General features: G+C 46.5%; 1 protein-coding gene across 1 annotated transcript; it reads right to left on the minus strand.

The window, feature by feature from the left end:
* Positions 1 to 1,081: 1,081 nt before the first annotated feature.
* LOC142085688 (cystine/glutamate transporter-like) lies at positions 1,082 to 20,258 on the minus strand. The gene is made up of 14 exons (XM_075157832.1): positions 20,105 to 20,258; positions 19,331 to 19,439; positions 17,128 to 17,391; positions 14,252 to 14,378; positions 13,425 to 13,540; positions 12,629 to 12,754; positions 10,116 to 10,215; positions 9,982 to 10,026; positions 9,671 to 9,794; positions 9,249 to 9,352; positions 7,303 to 7,399; positions 6,350 to 6,499; positions 3,446 to 3,620; positions 1,082 to 2,520 (listed from the first exon to the last, which is right to left on the minus strand). Exons 3-14 carry the CDS (start codon positions 17,321 to 17,323, stop codon positions 2,456 to 2,458), a joined length of 1,425 nt encoding a protein of 474 aa, XP_075013933.1. The 5' UTR covers positions 17,324 to 17,391; positions 19,331 to 19,439; positions 20,105 to 20,258; the 3' UTR covers positions 1,082 to 2,455.
* Between the last annotated feature and the right edge of the window lie 626 nt (positions 20,259 to 20,884).

Consider the following 20,884-nt stretch of genomic DNA (forward strand, 5'->3'; position numbering starts at 1 on the left):
CAAACCAGTGAATTATATGGGGAGTGGGTTCCGGAGATAATGTGCTGTTTTTCCAAGTCTGCTATTACTTCAGAAATGCCAGTTTGTGCTGCAGCAGAAGTCGGATACTGCGGGACGTTGGTGATTTTTGAATCAGGGAGTGCAGGGGCTGCACGGGGCAGACGCTTTGTAGCCTCCCGATTTTTATCGGGGTTAGGGTTGACATTTGAACCAAAGGACCACACGCTGCCGTCGGGCAAGTGCCAGGTTTGGCCATGTTCAATACATCGAAACCTAAAATATTTTCATTGTGATCTTTAACTGCAAAGCGAGTAGACGACATGCACTTCTTGCCCGGGAAACATAAATTTAACTTTTGCTCTGTTCACTCCAGTGTTTTTAACTCTTTGCCGTCCAGGCCGTACACCCAGCCTCTCGGCATCCTGTTGCGTTAGTATTGAAATTTGTGTTCCTGTATCTATTAGAAATTTTACCAATTGTTGTCGAGGACCAACTGGAATTAAAATATATGGGCCATTATCATTTATCCATTGATAGGATTTCACTTGCCGGACAGGCAGGTCCAGTTGCCATCCTGGCATTACTCATTTTTTGATCTTGAATTTTGGGAAGGAAAGGGACAATGTCAGGAGGATAAGGAGCCCGCATAAGCATCATCTCAACCTTTCCTTCCAACTTCTGTTTTTTCTCTTTTTCTTCCTGTAACTGTTTCTGCAGCTGCTCAATTTTCAAAGACTATTAATTCAGCTGCCTTTCTGCCTTCTATTTCTTTCTTTTGGTCCAGTTCCCTTTTATTGCTATTCTTCCTACACTGACAAGTGACTTCTAGGCAGGTGCCTAACATTTTGCAAATAATTCCTTTTCCTTTTCCATCTATTATATGGACCCTGGCCACCTTTAGCTGTTCTTCCACAGCTTCCCAATCATGCCAATTATCACAAGCCCATTCTTCTGAGAATTTACAACTTGGACTTATTCCATGTTTTTGTACGTAATCAGTGATAGTACTTGCCATCCTGCCGACTACACCAATTTGTCATGAATGAGAAAGCGGTCATAACAAGAATAATAATTCTCAATTGCTTTGGAAAAAACCCCACACTTATTTATTTCCAAATCTTGATGGTGAATTTTACATGTTTGGGTAGATTACATTGGTTTTGTAAAGGCTATTTTGGTTTTACTCTAAGTACATAAATGCTTGATACAAAAGATTAAAAACACTCCACGTTCTGCTCTTCCTCTTTCCAGTGGTCATGAGAGGAGTCTCAGCATACTACTTCCCATCTTTTAGGAAAAGATTAACAATTAAGTGATTGGAAATAGCTAATTGCTGTTTTATCTGGACATAACGTTGCCACATTAATAATGTAAACCCAAAGTAATCCAGTAACAGAAACCTTTCTTATGTCAATAGTTCAAATGAGCATTTATGTATCGATTCAGCAAGTCATTTGACCGCAGATTTAAAGTTAAAGCTCTGACATGAAGTCTTTCATGTCTTCTTACAGCACCAAAAGATGCACTTAGTAAGGAATCTGCCCAAGTCTCATCAGTCATTTTGTCTAACTAAAAGAGAAATTGTATTTCACTGGAGTTGGGCCAAAATCTGAGTTTTCAACTTCACTGGTAGTACCAGGGGAGGAGGGGGGCTGGGGAGTTGGGGGAGGGATCAGGATCTGTTTTGTCATAATCTTGTGGATATTTAGCTGATTTTTTTTAATGTGTTTGTACATTTTGAAATGTTATTGCAGGAAAAAAAAATAAAAATTGAAACATTATTTCAAAGCAAAATAAACTTATCCTGCTTATATAATAATCAAAGCAAAACGTTCTGACCTTACTTTGTTAATATTTGAATTTCAATGGGTTTTCAAATATCTTCTCATTAACCTGAATCTGCACTTTCTGGTGAATGAAGTTTTATCCCCCCACCTCCTCCTTTCCAATTCATGTACCTTATTTCTCATTTGCTCTCCCCACCCATTTCCCTTCATAATGCTTGTCCACAGCATGGCTACTACAACGCTTCAGTTTGAAACCTGCATTTGGCTTCCGTGTATTGGACTAAGTTCTGCAACATGCTCCCTTCCTCTATTTGCCAAGTTAGGAAATTAAAAAATAGCGTGTATGCACACACACACTATTTTCCTGAGGACTGCGCTAGGTTGCAAAATTAGGCTCTTGTTTTCGAAGACAGTCTGCAGGCGAAGCAAGCTCATTTCAGAGAACTAGATTGTTCTGCTAAAGAAGAAAAGGGCAGAAACAGATGTGACACGCTCATCCCGATCCCGATTGGCAAGCTTACGAAGACTTGCAGCAAGGTTTTGGCTCAGGCTCATCCTCATTTGCAGTGATTAAAAGAATAAGAGCATGGCCTGCTTTTGGTAAGATCAAAGGTATCAGAAACGGAATAAGTAGATTTTATCTTGTCCTGTAAGTTCTGATGGTTTTCTCAGTAAGTCTTGATTTCTTGTTGCACTACTTCCAGTAGTAACTGTAGTTTGTGTGTAAGATAATCTGAAAGGGGGATAAAAAGGAAGAAGTTTAGTCCAGAGGAAATCTCGAGATATGGCTGAAAACCAGAACATCAGCACTGATGGCTGGAGCACTTCATGTTAGCAGACCATCATATCTGTTTCCTTTCTTGCTGTAGGTTTTCTTCAGTTCATTGGTTACTGATACACCTCAGCCTCACATCAAATCAAAAGAAAACAAGATTCATAACTGAAATTATAAATTAAACTCAAAACTGGGATCTTGTTTTTGAGGAAACCATTGTGCCACCCCATTGGGCTACTCCCAAAGGAAATCTGTGGTAGACGTTGCATGGGGTGGAGATATATTTCATTTACATACCCACATCTGTAACAAAAAACATCCTGGGCTCTTCACCAAACAGATATCCCGCAGGTGGCACCATCTTCTCCCACCAGTCCTCTCCCCAGCCTTTCAGCAAGTATGCGTGTGCACAGGGTTACAGTGTCTGCCAGTCAGTCTCTCCATCCTAACTTTTGATCTTGTTGCTCAGTGTCAGCCAAATTTGACCGAGAGGTGGTGATCCCGAAAGTGTGATAAAGTTTAGTAGAAACCAGGGCCGGGTAGTGAAAGCGACCCTCTGGGTTCCCCCCGTTGGTAGACCTGAGCCCTGTCTTTTCTAAAACAAAGCATCAGGCTGGCTTATCAGTATATTCGCAAGCCAGGCAGACGCAGCCCGTGCCTGGCTGCCAACCACCCGCAGCACAGCCTAGCCCTCGTCTCTTCCGCTGCAGAGGGTATATCTTGGGAAAGCCATTGAAGGGGTGGCAGGGGTCGTGATTTAGGTTTCACGAGGTCTGTTGGTCATGGAGCAATTTGCATTAGAGATGAGCACTGGGAACAAATGGACATCCCCACCCCTGAGCGTGTTTAGGTCCAGAAGACTGAAACTCAAACGCATACTTACGAAGCAGGCTACGGCAACGACTTGACATTTGCCTATGGATTATGAGGTAGTAGACTGGAAAACCGCTTAAAACCATGGTGCATCCAATGCTAATGTTCACAGGATCTGAGTAGAAAGACATTGCCACAGTGAAGAGGCAGATGATGGTAAAAGAGATGGGAACGAACAGGGGAACCTGGGGAAAAGAGCACAGATGATTCTCAGGCAAAACTGATGGCTGTAGCAAATCAGCCTCCATATGTGCCAGCACACACTGTATTCACTTCTCTTAAAGAAGATGAGAAAAATCATATATCTGTCCTGCACACTGTTTCTGTACAATCAGTTGTGAACAAGTAGGATGCATAGAATAAAAATTAACGCGTACCATCCTCGGAGCCCCGTGTGCCCTGTGAGGTGCATACCTCCGTCCTAATATAAGCCTCATCTCACTCGCAAGTGGAAGCCAAGGAGGGGGAAAAGTCACCTGTACCCCACTGCTCTCTGAATGTACCTATGTACCTACTTGCCACCTGTGGCAACTGCTGGTGGAAAATCTGAAGCCAAGAGTAGAAGCAGTGTTTTGAAACACACTGTTCTTTGGTTATAACACTTGTGACTCATTTTGACCTGCCTCCAGTTTGCCTGAGACTTATAGTGGCCAAAACAAGATAAGCCAGATTCCCTATCTCTATAGCACCTGCATCAAGAACATGAGTTTCAATGACACCCTGATGAAAGACCAAAGAAGCAGTCAGCACTTCAGCCTTACCCTGTTCGGTGAGCCAATTCATCTGGGTTATTTGGAGAGTAAAATGGAGGACTGCAATAAATAATAAAACTGTGAAACATTCCCTTAGTCTTTGGATCCAACCTCAGCCAAGTTACTCCTCGTAGCTGATAGAATGAAGGAGCTGGCGGTCTCACCTAGGGTGACAATCTCTTTTCCGGTAACAGAGATCCTATTTTGGATGCTGACCATGCCGAGCTGGAAGAGATCGGTTGCTCTAGCAGTGGCAGCCATCCAGCCACCAAACTTAACGTGCTCTTGCTGTCTTTCCAGCCAGAGCATCCCCTGCCAGCTTCTCCTACGTGCACGCCCTCGCGGTGCACGTCTGCTTGAGAGGTGTGTGAGAGGACTGCTTCCTCCTCTCACCGGTGTTTTCTCACCATTTTTAACTCAAAATGCTATAGGGGAGAAGCAGTACCGGCACAATCGCATGTATTTTATGATTTGTTCTCCATAAGGCAGTGGCAGAAGACGACCTCTCTGTGGCCACTAGAGCGCAGCACACGCCCACGCCACCTGCGCGCAGCCCTTGCTGGAGATACCCCCCTCGCAGATAACTGGGCTTCGGGTTTGAAGTGGTTATAAAAACTAGGGGAAGGGGGGGGGAATCAACCAAACTGAACAAAACCCCAGCATTCCCTCCCTCACTTAATCCGCCTTTAGGAACCGTTAAAAGCCTAATTCCCTGTCTAAACCAAAATGGGGCAAAATCTCAGCAGCTGAAAACATCACCAGTGTTATCCGCTAATAAACTTCCCCTGGGAAGTGTGGTTTAAAGGAAAAAGACAAAACTTATTTAAAATCTGCTTCTGGGTGAGTACACAAGTGCAGCCAGCCAACAAACTGGGAAGCTTCAAGGTCTCTGCTAAACAGGCTGTCTCCAGCAAAGACAGAGAAGAAAAATTACCCCAAACTTTGCATCAGGCCTGGCGCAGCTCAGGGAGGAGTCCTGGGAGCCACAGGAAGCGTCTCTGTCCCCTGAGCTCCTCGCTGATCGGCTGCCCGGTGCCTGTGGCCTCAGAGGTCTCCTCTCCTCCCCAGGAGATGGCTGACGGCACCGTACAGGCATGACCGGAGACGGGAACAAACTGTGCACGCCTCGAGCACCGCCCCAGCCAAATGCCTTCTGCACGTTATCCGGCAGTGGGAAAGGTGACCCAAGTGCAAGAAAGCTGCTCCAGCACCAACTCCAGCTTGGATGTGAGGGGATCAACTGCTCCCCATGAGCAGGATGGCAGAACCCAGCAGCATGAGAAGGGCCACCGGAGGGGCCCAGCTGGAGGCTGAGGAACGGCATGAGAGGACAAGGCGTCCTCCAACTTCCCATCGAGGAGGGGGAATTGAATCCCCGTGTTTCCCCCCTTCCCTTTGCCCACTTTTAATGCCTCTTACTGCTTATGGTCACCAGTTCAAATGTGCTGGAGCTTTGCGGGTGCACACACAGAGTGGTGCCTGCGCAGTAAATCCTGTACTCTCCTGCAAACTTGTCCCACCAGCAACCAGGAAAACAATGGGTGCACCAGCAGCACTGCTTGGAAACCAGCATGGGAGAAGTCTGGATGCTGCAGCTCCTCAAACCCCACTGGCCGCCTGGGCGCTTGGTACAACAGAGAGCCCACAAGGTCACACATGGCTGGAGGCTCACAAAGCCGCTCTCCTCCCTCTCCCTGGTGCAGGAGGGCAGGTCCTTCTCTTCAGGGCCACACACTGCACTGGCCATTAGCTACTGCTAGATGACTGCTGAACAAAACACTTAGTGGTACGCATGCACGCACTGTGCCCATCCTCAGTGCCTGCAGCAGCAATACTTGCACACAAGCTTCTTTACACTCTACAATATTTTTATGCCAGGAGATGGTTGCCCTTAAGTCAGGTTTGCTCCCAGGGTCCCTCCAGTCATGGTCTTTTCCCCTGAGCCCGACGCCCTTCTGGCTTCTCAGCTTGAGCTGAGACTGACCTACCACTGAAATAACACCCAGGCAAGGCTCCCTACATGCCTTACTGAGCAATAAGGATGGAGACCCCTTTAGAGCCTAAAGGCAATCATGGCCATGTCATGCTCTAATTATTAGCAAATAAAAGAGAGAAGTGACAAGCCTGCGCATTCCTGCTGTTAGAGACAGGCTATGCATTACCTTGAACGGGCTGTGCAGCTCCGGGTGACGGTGGCGATGGACAATGAGACCGAGGGTGGCTAATCCTATGAAGAGCCATCGGGAAAAGCTGAAGAAGTTCATTAGATGGTAGATATCTCCGATACACACCATGGCAGTAACCAAAGGGAACTGAGCGTTGTGAAGATGAAATACAGTCATTAAAGCCTTACTACAGTCCTCAGACTAGAAAGGGTAATATGGATCACCTCCTCCAGCCCCCCTGCCATCACAGGCAGCTACTTCACAGCCCCAACATTTCAGAGGTCAGAGAGCTTTACAAAACAGTGTCACAGACTGAAGGCAAAAGGCCTAAACGCACTATTGTGATGTGCTACAGAAAGGAGCAATCTTTTGAAGATCAACAGCATCTTTGATGCTTTAAGTCGTAGGCAGGGCAATTAAAACACACATGATCCAAAAGCCTGCGCTGCTGGTCCAAAGGCTACCTACAAAGATACCTGCTAAGTTTTTAGCAGGTCAGCCAAGCTGCAAGAGGCACTGCCACACAGTTAGGATGGAGCTGGACCATTGCCGGAAAAAAAACCAAACCAAAACTGAGAGCATCTCTGCAAATGCTCATTGCCTGCATTTCCACCACACCTGGGAATTTCAGTTTTCCAAATAACCAAAGCCTGGCGGAGGTGTTTTCATAGGACAATATCAAGCAGCAACTGTGGCAGATGGTAGGCACAGTACTTTTAAAAGAGGTGTCCAAGGCTATAAGGCAGGGACTTCAAGGCAGTGGGTTTGGATACCACTGCTGGCACAAGGGGACTTAATACTTTGCGGCCATTTCCAGTATTCCACCTTCTTTATTTTTCAGAGGCTGACTTAGTGTCTCAACACCCTTTAAAATTCCTCAGCTTCTCCAGGCTTTGCAAGAAAGCTAAGACTGCAAGAACAAGGCATGTCACACAGCCAGATCTCCTTACCATTAACATGACAGCGGGAAGGGGTGTATGCCTTCGAATGTGGATCATGGAGAAGAGAGGAGGCCACTGACCTTCCCTGGAAGCCACAAACAGAGTCCTAGGAGAAGACATGGAGCCCTATGCATTATCATCCTACATCCAGACTAGAAATGAGAAGATCAGTCGCTGGACTGACCTGAGGCCACAAGGCACACCCCCCCAGCATAGGTCTGCTATTCAAGGCCACAGTTCTGCCTTTAGCCGCACTTTTGGGGCACTTAGAAGAAAAACCCAGTGTTGAATTCCCATAGCTCTCCCAGGACCAGTTAGTTGAACACAGTGCAGAGCCCACCAGCAGGACCACTGGCAGCATCCCCTTGGGTGACCCGTTAGCAGAGACCTTTGGGCAGGTCCAAAGTGACCATGAATGAGTTCAGGCTCAAAACGGAAGCAAGAAAGTTTCTTGCCATCAGAGAAGGGGTTAATCTTTCCAGTAGGAAGTGGAGGGCTCACAAACTTCAGTTCTTTACAAGAGAGGTTGGTGAGTTTATGAAAGGGGGTTGTCAGTCTTGATACCTACATTTTTTTTTAAATATATATATATATATATAAAAAATATATGTATGTATCTGTATATAAAATATATACAAATATATATATAAAAAAATAAAGCGCAATTTCATCAAATAATAGAGGATTTTCAATCCTCTGGCCAGCTGTTAGAAAATATAGTTTAGTGTACTGCCGAGAGGCCAGCTACACGCAAGACCAGCTACAAAATGACAGCAGAGAGCTCCTTGCCTCCATCTCTCCTTGGGCTCATGAAAGAGCAATCAGGGAGAAGGCATTGCATTCAATTTTATAAATTTAATATCCACAAACAAACCATGCCAGAGCATCAGCTGGGCTGGAGCAGGGCCCAAAGCAGCTGAGGCATGAGTGTAAAACTGGTTTTATTGCTGTCTCTGTGGTTTTGCAGGGGTCTGGCTGGCCAGCAGCCAGGGACGCCCCATCACTCTTTATATGGCCTTTCTGCAGTGATTATGTTAATGGTGCCAGGATGGGGGAGGGAAAGGCGATAGGGACACGCAGAACCTCTGTGCTGTCCAGGGACTTCTCATCTCAAAGGAAACCACTATATAGAGGAGCTAACGGGGAGGATTCTCCGCACCTGTATTTAATACAGGACTTCAGGGTAGCGGATCAAATAACTCATTAGCTTTCGTGCTATGAAACATCCCGTTCATATCAACTGATTTTTCCTTTTGCAATCAAAGCTGTGAAACAGAAGCAGCTCCAGAGAGTTCGCTCAGCTCCTCAGGACCAGCACGACGTGCTTCTCCGTGAGCTCTGCCCTCCTCTCCAATTTCAAGGCTCCCATAAGGACATGCAGTGAAGCCGGCAAGATAATTTTTCCATGGAACAAAGCTTTTCTTATTGCTACAACAAGACTTGTTGCACCTCGACTATTGCTTTAGGAATAGCCCATCCCTGATAACATTTCACTGACCTCAAAGCAAAGTCCTTGAGGGAAAGTTTGCCTTTGGCCAGAGATCCTCACAACAGAGGGACCCTGTGCCCTAAGCAGCAGAGCAGCTGGGTGAACCCAGCGAAAGAAGACTCGGTCTCACTGAGCAGCTGCCAACATCAACAAAGCCTCTAGTTCACCAGAAACATTGACATTTCACTTTAAACTGGGGATTTAAACTGAAAGGTGGCGGGAGAAGATAAAACTCTTTGTTTGTGACCAGCCCTAGACACCAAAGTCTGGTCCTGGCCAGAAATAGAAAGGATAGACTCTTAGCCAACAGGGATCATCCTGTAGTCGACATTCTGGGAGTCAAAAGCCTTATTTTTCCCACAAGAGTGGCTATAATGCCGTCGGGCGGGTGGGCAGTTGCACAGGTTGCTGGTGCTTCCCTCCGATTCAGTAAGCCAAAAGAGTAATAAATTCTCAGGGACGTGACCTTGAAAACGTGAAGATTCCTCCATTCATGGTTCCAAAGCAGGACAGTGCGACAAGGACAGGGACCACGGAGATCAGGCTTTTGAAGGCTCGCTGCACAAAGCTCTGGAGGAAGAGCAAGCGTGACTTTAGGAACATGTGGTGATCTCTAGACAACATCAGATTCAAAAGAAAGAAAACTTCCTCCGTTGAAGGAGTAAAATATAACTCATAAATCTTGCCTTTTCTACTGTCATCTGCAGGTTATTTTTCATTATCTTTTAGGCAAGACTAGAAGAAGTTACTGTCGCCCAATAATCCAGAGAAATGACAAAGCAATAAAGCATTTTATAGGGAAACCATCTCCGAAACACTTGCCATGACCACCCCTTCAGCATAAGGTGACCACACTGAAGAAAGGTAACGGTAGGGGTGACAACTCACCACGGCCACAGCAGGAGAAGCCAGAACGTCTTGAGTTCCCAGGACCGTGTAATAGGAGACGTTGGTGAGCATGTACCCCACAATTACTGTGATCACGGACACGATGACAGCCAGGGGGATATTTCTAAAAGAAAGGGGAAGAGACACATGCAAAGAACAAGCTGATATCCCTTGTTATGCACAGTATTACTGCAGATTGCAGCTGGCCTTGGTTAGGTGAACCCCCAAACTTATTTCCTCCCACGCTGTGTTTGAGAAAGCCGCGGTACCCCAGAGGCTGGTAACCCAAGATGACTTCTTCCCAGCCTTACCGTTCAGGTCTGACCAACTCTTCACGCACAAAGCTGGTCTGAAACCTGCATGGTGGGAAGAGACAGGGAGAGAGGTTGAGCCATGTTTCGGACACCACTCTGCTGCCCATGAGGCGCCCTCCCGTCACACCTACCAGCCTGAATATGCGAACATGCCTGCGTAAAAAGCCAGGGGCAGCTTATCCAAAACCAGCAACTCTCTGTCAAAAGCATCCTGGAAGTTTTCGGTGTGGCCTGCAGAAGAGATAAGCAACGGACATGGAGCAAGGAAACGTCAGAGACGGGCTTTCTTCCCACAGGATAACACCCCTTGTACCTCTTGCACAGACCTGGGAAGAGTGTTTGTGACTTCCTTCGAGCCAGGTACTCAGATTTGTTTCATTGCTTTAATTTGCAGTGCTGTGCTGATGCGTTTACAAACAGTGACAGAACAAATCCATCCCCCGTCCAGCTACGGGAGACATTTCAGGAAGGGCAACGGCTGCCATTGGAAGGGGAGATCATGGAGACGAGAGGACCCAAGTTGTCCTGTCCTTTCTTTAGGCCCAAAATCAATTTGCTGGTGACCCCGCTTTTTCCCCCCCCAGCCCCCTAAGCAGCTGGATGCACACTCCTCTTTGATGTGGTGCAGCCAGCGAGGCGGCTAATTCAGCTCTCGCTGTGCTCCCTCCTGATCCCACTGCCGGAGCACTGACCCCAGCCCCACACTAGCCGGAGCATGGGAACGGGGGCGGAGGAGGGAGTGGGAGCAGGGAGTGGGGATCGCCAGCCTGGCCCCCACGCCGGGCACGCTCCCTGCCCGCTGCCCCTGCCAGCCACCGCGGCTCACCCGCGGGAGGAGGGACTGAGGACACAGAAGGGAAAGTAAATAAAATTTAAAAAGTAGAGGTGGCTCGGATAAAGATCCTGTTTTACCAACTCCCCCAATTTTCCTAAAAGTTCTCTGCTTGAAATAGCAACAACAAAAACAGACAAACAAAAAAAAATCAAAGTCAGGATTTTGGATATGAACCATATTTTATCAAACTCCAAAAAAACCTAGGAAGGGAGAAACATCTGACGGCTTCTCATTCAAAAGAAGCCCAATAAAACACGCAGTCAAAAGGAGTTGTATTTCCAATATTTTCAAATCCAGGCCCAAAGTTTGGTTCCACATCTATATTCAGTTCCCCGTAACAAAGTCTCTTTAAAAGTAAAAGGTGTGGAGCTTGCCTAGTTGGGCTTCGCCAGGAAAGGGATGAAATGGCACGGAGCACATGGAGAAAGTCAGACCACTTTTATGGAGACGTGCCTCTGCAAGGAGCTCTGTGACGAGATTTGGGCATTTGGGTTTGAAACACTGGTCCAACAAGTCTCTAAACCAAACCTGAGCCAAAGGGAAGGTAATGGCAGAGGAAAAGACAAGAGTGCAACCAAAAAAAGTAGAACAAAGCAGAGGGATCAGGCAAACCAATTTAAAAGCACAAAACTCATTTTTAAGCACAAAAAACAAGACAAAAAGAAAATAGATTTGAAGAAAACTAAACCAAAATATGGGCCTCTCAGGGTAGTCTTTTTATGTTCTAAAATGATTGCTGATAAGTGGTGGTGCATAAAAGGGATTTATTGTCTGCAATACATTAATGAGTGATTTACAGTCTCCCATGAGTCACGTTAAATACAACCTGTCATATGGGGGTCTCTTGGTGAATTCTCCCTCCAGATGTCACCAGCACTTATCCTCCTCGCCGGAGGACGGGTGCCAGGGCTCCAGATTGTCATTTGAAGGCATTCCTAACAATAATGGCTCAGAATTTCTAGCTGCAAGGCAGTCCTTCAGTTCAGAAGTGCTGCCAGCCCGAGGGGATCTTTGCATGTTCAAAGGAACCAGCTCCAGACATCAGAAAGAAACATGAACGTGGAGCCTACTGCCTGTGTTGTTTTCTCTGCAGAGGAAGGTAATAGCGTGAAGAGGAGCAGCCTGCATCCCTTGAGTGGGAGTGCCTTGGGCTTTTCCATAAACTGAGGCTTGGATTAAAGCCAGTATTCTTATATCATCCCCAGAGAAACTACTGGTAGGGTTTTTTCCCCCACTCTACATGTGATTGTGCAATCCTGCGTGAGTCCATTGTAAGTTTACTAAGTTACTGTCCATCTCAATTAGGAGGTAAAAAACATTAGCTTAAGGCGCAGAAAGGTTAGAAATGCAGTTACCAGGGCTCAGCTGAGGGCTGGTAACTCATTACACAGCTGCTACTGGCTCGGGTCACCACGGGGTGCTGGCACACATCCCTGACGTCCGTCAAATCTGTGCTGCTTTGGAAGGATTTTGAGCCATGCTGAAAACAAGCAAGCCTGACACCGAAGAAAGACTGCCTGCAGAGGAAGGTGCCTGTATGACCCTGGGTAGGCTCACACAGCCTCAGGCACTGAGGCTCGCTCAGTTTTGGAGAAAGCACAGCTGAGCCAGGTGCATCAGCCCAGTGCAGTGATGCAGCTTAGTGCCAGCTACCCTGCTCTCAGCTCCCAGCTAATTCACGTCCAGCACACAGGCAGAGAAAGCTCCTGCCAGCTAAAGGAGTACCACACTTGTCACTAGGGACCAATAAAAGCTGTGACAGGCGGGCCTGTCGAGCACCCTCCCTCAGCCACGCAGCAGCACACCTACCCTGGGCCAGCAGCATCATCCCCGGCACGATGATGAGTGCAAGAGCCAGGAGTTTGACGATGGAGAGAACCGTCTGCAGCCGAGCACTCCAGGTGACGCTCCAGGAATTGAGGGTGAGGACCATGTCTGGAGAGGAGACCACACTGCTAGAGCTGTAGCCCATGCTCAACGTACGCAGGAAAAAATACAGCAGCGCTCCCTGCTCTGGGGATGCCGGGGAGAAGGCTGCGTCTTTACAGAGAGGATGCTCAGGGTGAGAGATGTCAGAAAACATTACAGGTGTGGCCCAGTGTATAGCGTTTGAAGGGGGAGCTGAGTTATGCTCCCCCGGGTTCCTGCGGGGTGATCCACGCCTGCCTGGGGGGAAGGTGTGAGTTTGCAGGGACGTCTCAGAAGCCCCCTTCACAGCGGTCCCAGTGCCAGCGCACACCAGCCCGGAGCAGGCAGGACAGCTTCACAGGCTGGGTGCACCAGGCGAGAAGTCCAAAACCTTGAGCCTTACACCCTCAACCTCAATGTGGCATTCGCACAATTATACGTGAAGAGTTTCTACTCCCGTACTTGGCACAATCCCCCCGACCCAGGGCTCCAGGTGGTCAACAGGGAGGCCCATTCCCCTTCTTGGAGAATATAGTGGCCCCAAACCAGCACCTTGGATTGGGAAGTTTTGGGTGGCCAAGGAGGTAAGACGGGGCCCTGAGCCCACAGTTATCCCAGAAGATAACACCTCGTAAGTGCCCCTGGGCCGGGGCAGAGAGGCTCCGAGGTCGGCAGTCCCGTAAAAGTTAGTACTCACAGTACCCCAGGAGAGACACCAGCTTCACAGCAGGGACAGGGGCTGCACAGGGGGCAAAAAACGGCTCCAGCATGTAGCGCCCAAATGCCAAAGAAACCACAGCGCTGTTAGCAGGCCTGGGGGGGAACCGAGCACAAACTGGTCTGCGGACGGCCAGAAAATGGCATGATGTAAAACTGCACAAAACTCGGGGGGCGGGGGGGGAATTTCCCCAGCCAGCTTAATCCTGCTCTCCCATGCAGATGGGGGATTCCCATAGAGTCTTTTTCATAGGTTTTTCTCAGTAAATGGGTTAAAAATCACATGCTGCAAAAAGGTTAATTCCCAACTTGAAAGCAAAAGTTGAGATTAATCATATGTCCTGCTTCATCTCAGCTTACATGAAGGACACAGGTTATTGAAAGACGAGGACTTTCTTTTTAAGGTTAAAAAAGAAGTCATTACAATTTTCTAAAATATTATTTAACTTAGGGCTAAGCCAGAAAGTTGTGTCCACAGGAGAATCCAAAAAAGTTTCACAATGAAAACAGAAGATCTGAAAAAAATCTGGCATCTATTGTCAGTCTCTGAAAAATACCATGGCTCTTGGAGGATACCAGCTGCCAGGGGAGAAGAGAGATATTCTTCAAGTACAGATCACATTGAACATGTGTAACTATTTACTGATTATGCCTTCTTCCTTTTATCACTGAAAAGCTTTGAAAGTTGTTCAGATTGTTTCTACTCTTTCCTTTACAAACTGCCTAGACTGTTACCTGGCCCCGTAACTTTTGGTTTTTTAAATCGGCAGAGCATCCAGCAAAAGGCAAACAAAAAAAATCTCTTACCTGATAGCAAAAAACTCTGCCCACAGGAATAAGAAACTTGGCAGAGGCCCTAGTGTCTCCAAAATGTAGATATAATGTCCTCCAGACTTGGTGATTCTTGTTCCAAGCTCTGCATAACACAAGGCACCTGGAAAAGTTCAGGTAGAAATGCACTGAGTAAATCATCCCATGGATTTTCTCTTTTCTGTGTGACTTTTCAGGGATTGAATTAATCTGTTTAAAGTAAGTAGTGAATCAGAGGAAGAAAAAGGGGTTTAGCAGAACCACTCTTCCCTATTTTTGTGTGCTACAGTGTTTTGAAGTAAGTTTTGAAGTAATTTTCTTTTCTGTCAGAAGGAAAGAAATTCTCCATTTTCTGGTTAATGATACAACTGTTCCATGGAAGTTATGTGGAAAGGTGTGTGATAGAAACATTGCACTAAGTTACAAAAGGTTTACTTTGAAAATTGTCCCGGAGGTTTGGAGTCTCGCTTCTCCTCGCAGTCAGACTGGTGAAATGGTGGTTACCCGGCAGTTACAGCAGCTCAGCCGTCAGGCCGTGGCTGAACTGGTCATTTCAATCACGTTTTTGATCACAGACCACGTTCCTGTGTCCTTATCTTGCATCTTCACATAAATCCCTTCCTTCATTCGAAGATACCAGACAGAGGACCTGGAAGGGCATCTCCTCTGAGAGGGAAGACCTGCCACTGGAGGCAAACATGGCCCCGATGGTGCGGGGGAAGGGCAGCATCCGCACGAGGGGCTCAGTTGGTCTCTTCTCACGCGTTCGCGTACGAGCGCACCGGCAGACCTGGGGACTGCCTGCTCCTGCCTTGGCAAGCGCCTCCGCGCCTCCCTGCCCCGGCGCAGCGAGAAACCCTGGGAGGGGTGCACCAGAGAAGACAGCTTAAAGCTTTCAGGCAAATGCACAGAAACATTTATGCCTCCACCTGTGCCAAAAAAAGTCCCATCTGTGTTTTCTCTATAGAGCAATTCATCATGTCATTTGAACATGTCTAAGTACGAATCTTAAGCCCTGCCTACGCTGGATTCACTTGCTAGGTTAAACATCCTTTGTTCTCCAAAAGAAATCATAAAACATTTCACTTCTTTGAGCACAAGTCTCCTTGCAATGGGACTGAGCGCTGTTGGGGTGTGATCCTGCGGGGCAAGACCATCTCTAGCTGTGCTAGCTGCTTCTTTGCCCAGCTGAGGTGGCTGTGGAGGGAGAGCACAGAGGAACCCAGTGGTGATATGGCCATGCCTCCAAGTCCCGTGGTGATCATGTCATATTCAGGTCATGCTGATGGTGAGGACCTCAATTTTTCCCGCCTCTCTGTTGGCAAATTTGTGCAGAATCCCTGTTCAAAGTGTCGAATATAGGCAGACACCTCATCTCATTTATTCCAGTGAGTCTCTTTACATGCTTCAAGCATGCATTTAAGTGCTTTTCTGAACTCATGCTATGGGACTCGTATAAATGCCATACTTGAAAGAAAAAAAGCATAAAGAAAGCAGGCCTTTTTAATGTACTGCAAAAAAAGTGTCAGAGAAATGATCAGGGGAAGTCATCAAGCTGATAAAAGGGAAGAACAAACCAACAAATTTGTCTGCAAAATACAATAACTTGAAAAAGAGGCTCCCAAGGCCCTTCTAGCAGAGTCTATCAAAGGATGCAATGGAGAGAGAAACCTTTCCAAGTGCAGAGCTTGGGCTATGTGATCAGCACATACGTTATCATTTATTGCTCTGCTCAGTTAAAAGAAACACCATGCTCACATTATATCTTAAGATTTTCTTTAAGTAAAAGTATATCATTCGCCAAACAACCACACATGGGCTGCCACATGAAATATTGGTACACATATGCTAAGAACAAGAACCACCGTTGTTGCCGTATTAACAATTGAATGGCTCGATTTCTAAACTTGCGTGTACATGCCACAGTGCCAAAGTGCTTTTTTCCACATGGAGTATTTCTCCTTTCTTGTTTTTTTTTCCTAAGTTATGACAGAAGAACAACTTTTTAAAGTCACCCACTGAAATAAACATCAGATTTCTCCCCAGAGCTGAGACATCTTGCAGTTCTCCTAACAGCACCTTTAGAGCGTTTCTGAGGTGTGATTTTATACAGTTAATGAAGGAAACTAAAAGCCATACATTTTATCCATCATAACTTTAAGAGCTACATTATTTCAGAAGAACTAGAATGAAACTGTCATCAAAAAGTCAACCCTTTGTGAGAAAAGACTGGTATTAAATGCCAGAAACCGAGCCAAGGGTAACGCACAGAAAGCAGGGCTGAACGGATCTGCTCCATCTCCTGCTCCGAGGCAGCGTCAGACATACCCAAACCATTTCTGACAGACAGCCAGACACCCACCCCTGGCTGGGGGATGCTTGCAGCTGCTCTAGTGCTTCTCTATCCCCACCGACAGAAAGGGGATCCCTTATGGCATATTAAGACTGTCACTTCTTGCCCTTTTCACAGTGTCTATGAAAAGCACTGCACAGCCCTCGGACTCACAAGTGCCTTTTAGATGCCTACATCTCCCTTCCGCCCTATAGAATGAGTCCCCCCATTTTCTCCCAGCTTTCCTGGCAGAGACCATGCTATCTCCATCTGCAGTCATTGTCACTCCTCTGCCCTGGACTTGCACATGATTTCATATTCACTGACCATAAGTGTTGGGATTTTCTCAATCACCCTGGGGGAATCATTTGAACTAAAGACCCCTGGTCACCCCCCCCAGCTTGTTAAACTTTTGTTTCTGTTGCAGTAGGAAGAGGGAATTTGGGGTTTATTCTTCTCCCAACTTTTTATACATAAAAATGTGCTGGCTCCCCTCACCTCTCAGGAGCTTAAGCAAAGGCTGACAAAGCTCACCACTCACCAAACATTGAGAGGAGCCCACAGGCAAACCAGACAACCAGGGAGAAACCCACGCTGCCGGAGTTTTTCAGTACTCCTTTTGGGGAGATAAAGATGCCGCTGCCAACCATGCTGCCGATGAGGAGCGAGAAAGCCCGCAGCAAAGTTATCTTTTTCCTCAGAAAGATGGCCTCCTCTTCTTTCTTGTCTTTCCCCATGGCTTTCTTCTAATCCCAGGGGCAGGTCATGCATTCAGGATGGTCTCCCAAGTGTCCTCAAGGCTCACCTGTAAGACGAGGAAAGAGTTAGGGATTCGGGATTCTTCTTTTCTGGACAAGATTTTTCACAGAAACCTGTCAAGATCTGTTGAACCTGTTCTCCTCAGCTGCTGGGTGCACCAACCAAAGCACAAGTGCATATAACGCACTCAGTATCGTCTCTCACATCAGTACAGCTCCTGAGAGGGACTGTAAATGTTTTCTGCCTCTTCTGCTAAGCAGCACCGAGCCTTACAAGTTGCATGCCACACTTCAGGATAGGATTTCCAAATTCAACTTTGATGCCCAGACTGGAACTGGCCGGGTTAGGGTTAATTTAATGGGACCTGATCTGGGGGAACACTGCTATCAGCACCCTGGCAGAAAGCAGATTTCAAGTTGCAAACCTAATAATCAAGACCTTGAGGATATCTGAGGTTAAAAAAATTTTTTTTTTTTTTTTTGGAGGATCAAAGAGCTCTGTTACTTGGGGTACACGGGTGATTTAAGCTTTTTTAACTTCCTATCCATCCTTACTGAATGAAGGGCTTCATTTTATCAGTGTTTCTTAATATACTGTCAAGCCCTTTTACTATCAGAGTACTGAAGAGTCAGGAATAAGTACTGTTTACAATTGTAAGACATAGTCATTAATATCAAACACGTCGTTTCTTCTATTAATATAAAAACTTTCTTGGTAATAACAGCAGGAGGGAAGCTTTTCCTAGAAAAGAGGGAACTTCAGACACTTCAGGGATTACACAAGTTGATCTCGACCCAGTTCTCTCGCACCGCAGTAACCTCCTCCTTCACCGTCCTGTCTCCAGTCTCTCTCTCAGTCCCAGGCTGGCACCTTCACCAAGAAACTCACCTCTGCTTAGGTAGGTAGGACCAATTCACATCAGCTACTACAGTCTAATTTGCTGTAGCAAACCTGTTTGTAGTTTTCCTAACAGCAAGGTGGACATTTTACACTGCTAATGAACCCCGGTAGAGCAGACAAGACAGGTTTGGAGTAGATCGTTTGGCTCCTGTCCCTCCTCCTGCCACACATCCCCTCCAACGCTCACACACTCGGCTTTAGGGGTTTTTTTATTATTCTAACGCAGTAAATTGCAGGTATAGTGAATGTTTGCCCCAGCCCCATGGCTGTATACTATTGCAAAGTTACACTGTACATGAGACCATATTTTATGGATTTCTTAAACTGTTTAATAATTGCAGTGGTGTGTCCAAGAGCAGTCCTAGAAGCAGATCTAAGCAGCCAGAAATTATTTTCTTGACAGACTGTATTTTCCATCCATAGATATAAATGTCTCCATAACTTTGAGGGGACAATTCTTGTTACCACTCACCCACGATACCTCTTTGTATGCCCTGTATAAACTCAGTATAACTAAGGGCTTCTCTCCCCCATCCCCGGCTATTTTCCCACCTGGAAACCGGCAGAAAGAAGCAGGGGTTATCACTTTCCCCGCACACATATGAATAGCACATGCAGAAAGCCCTCTCTCCTGCCAGCAACGTTAGCTGGTTTCTCTGAGATCGCGCCAAGCCTGCACAAGCATCTTCTCAATCAAACCAGCCAAGTCTAGTTATTAAACCTCTAATGAGTCCCGGAGGACTCCTTAAGGCTCAGATGGGTCACATCAGCCTCGTCTGGTCCCGCAGAGCTGCTCCTCAGAGTCCCAAAACCTCACAGGGCTGCTGGAGACGGCGGCTCCGGAGGGGCAGAGGAAGACCCCCAGGAGCTCCCCGAGCCGTCAGCTGCAGTTCCCTCAGACGCTAATTAATTAGCTCACGTGAAATACTGATATCATCTGGTATTTCTCAGCCGAAAGGAGAACCACAGAGCATTCATTTGCAACGGTGAAACCACAGAGGGCTCACCGAATTGAAACCAAACTGGAGAGAGATGTTGCGCACAGCTATGTCTAAAACACTGTTGTGAGATAATTAAAAGGGCACTTATCTGTTTGGCTGGGATTTAAACAGAGCAGGTGCATTTACAATCCATCAGACTCCCATGTCTTGCAGGGATCCCGAAGCAGCAGAAGACAGCGTCTCTTTGCAGGCTCTGAAATTACACAAAGAGGGGGGGAGGAACAAAAAAAGGAGAGATCAAATCAAATAATTTACAGACCAGGTTAATGATCCAAAGTAAATACCAAACTCCGTACTTCTGTCCACATGTTTTTTTTTTATACTACTGCCATGCAAAAGTATTTGAAGATAAAACAGTCCAGTCCAGTAAATCTCAGAAATGTGAAATCTGTCAGGATTTGTTCCAGAAGCTGTTGAAGGGGGGGGGGGTTGGGGGGGGGGGAAGGGGGGGGTGAGAAAGAGTAAAGAAAGCTATTGAATAGCACTTCAAAGAGACACCTAGCAGAGCCCACCGCCTGGAGAGACCATTCCTGCCTGCTCTGCTTTCCAGCTACATTCCAGCACCAGGCACATTAAAATGCAGAGATGTTAATCCTTGTGGCAATGCTTAAGAATATTCACAATGTGCTTAGCACAAAGGAAACACACAAGGCTGCTTTTTGTTCACCCTTTTGACTTAAAGGACAGGCTCAAATCCTTCTCGTTCCAAAATGCGGTACCTTTGCATGAGATCGTCAGCCAGCAGGGCTAGAGAAAAACAAACCCATTTCACGACTTTTCACACCTGCTGGATCTTTACTCCCTTGTTCTTCACCTTTACTGATTTCTTTTTTTTTTATTTTTAGCTGTTAATCTTACCTCACAGGCACTGCAGCATGGATGGAGATGAAGGAGACAAGCATAAAGGGAAAACCATATTTGTTATTCGCAGAGGTGTCTAGAGGCCCCAGCTGAGAGCAGGACCCATCGTGATCAGCACACAGGCAGAGTAGATGTTACTCTGCTGAAAAGCTAGCAATATAAACAAGCAAGTTGGAAAAAGCAGAGGAGGGAGAAAGCATCACTCTCAGCTGGGGAGCTGAGACCTAGAGCAACTGGTGACCTTCCTCCTCCTATCACGCAGGAAGCGGGTGGCATCCCTGGGAAACAGATTGTACCTCCAGAGTCCCAGTTCAATGAATTACCCAAAAAAAACCCCAGCTATGAGGGAATACTCCTAACTATTTACAGGTGTATTTTTCTTTGTGTGGGCCTCAATCAATACCATACAGCCAAGAACAGGTTAACCCATTCCTTTCCATACTGTAAAAGATGCAGGCATCAAACTGTTCTCCACAGTCCCAGTATTTTTTTTTCTTTTTTTTTTTTTTTGTGCCAGAAATGTCACTCCAATTCAATGTCCACCGCAAGGCACAAGATCTAACTAAATAAAATAAGCAGTGAATGGGAGCTTTTTTATTCATGCATGAAAGTAGCATAAATAAGCTTTAATGAGACTGGTGGTGGTCTGTTCTGGGAACTCGATCAGAAAATCTATTTAGAAGACCTGAGAGATGTTTGTTTATAGACCAAAATGAACGCAAGAAACAGGCTGAAAAGACAAGACATGCAGCTCAACTTCTTTTCAGCTTTCTACAG

Source organism: Calonectris borealis, chromosome 1 (genome assembly GCF_964195595.1).
Source record: "Calonectris borealis chromosome 1, bCalBor7.hap1.2, whole genome shotgun sequence".
In the NCBI taxonomy this organism is placed as follows: Eukaryota; Metazoa; Chordata; class Aves; order Procellariiformes; family Procellariidae; genus Calonectris; species Calonectris borealis.

What these genes read in the sequence shown, in the direction of transcription:
- LOC142085688 (XM_075157832.1), bottom strand. Translation starts at nt 17,323, where the DNA reads ATGGGGAAAGACAAGAAAGAAGAGGAGGCCATCTTTCTGAGGAAAAAG. An exon ending in GAGTTGGTCAGACCTGAACG is followed by an intron (nt 9,795 to 9,981) that starts GTAAGGCTGGGA and finishes CCTTTCTTTTAG; the next exon opens with AAATATCCCCCTGGCTGTCA. An exon ending in AGCTGCACAGCCCGTTCAAG is followed by an intron (nt 3,621 to 6,349) that starts GTAATGCATAGC and finishes TCTTTTCCCCAG; the next exon opens with GTTCCCCTGTTCGTTCCCAT.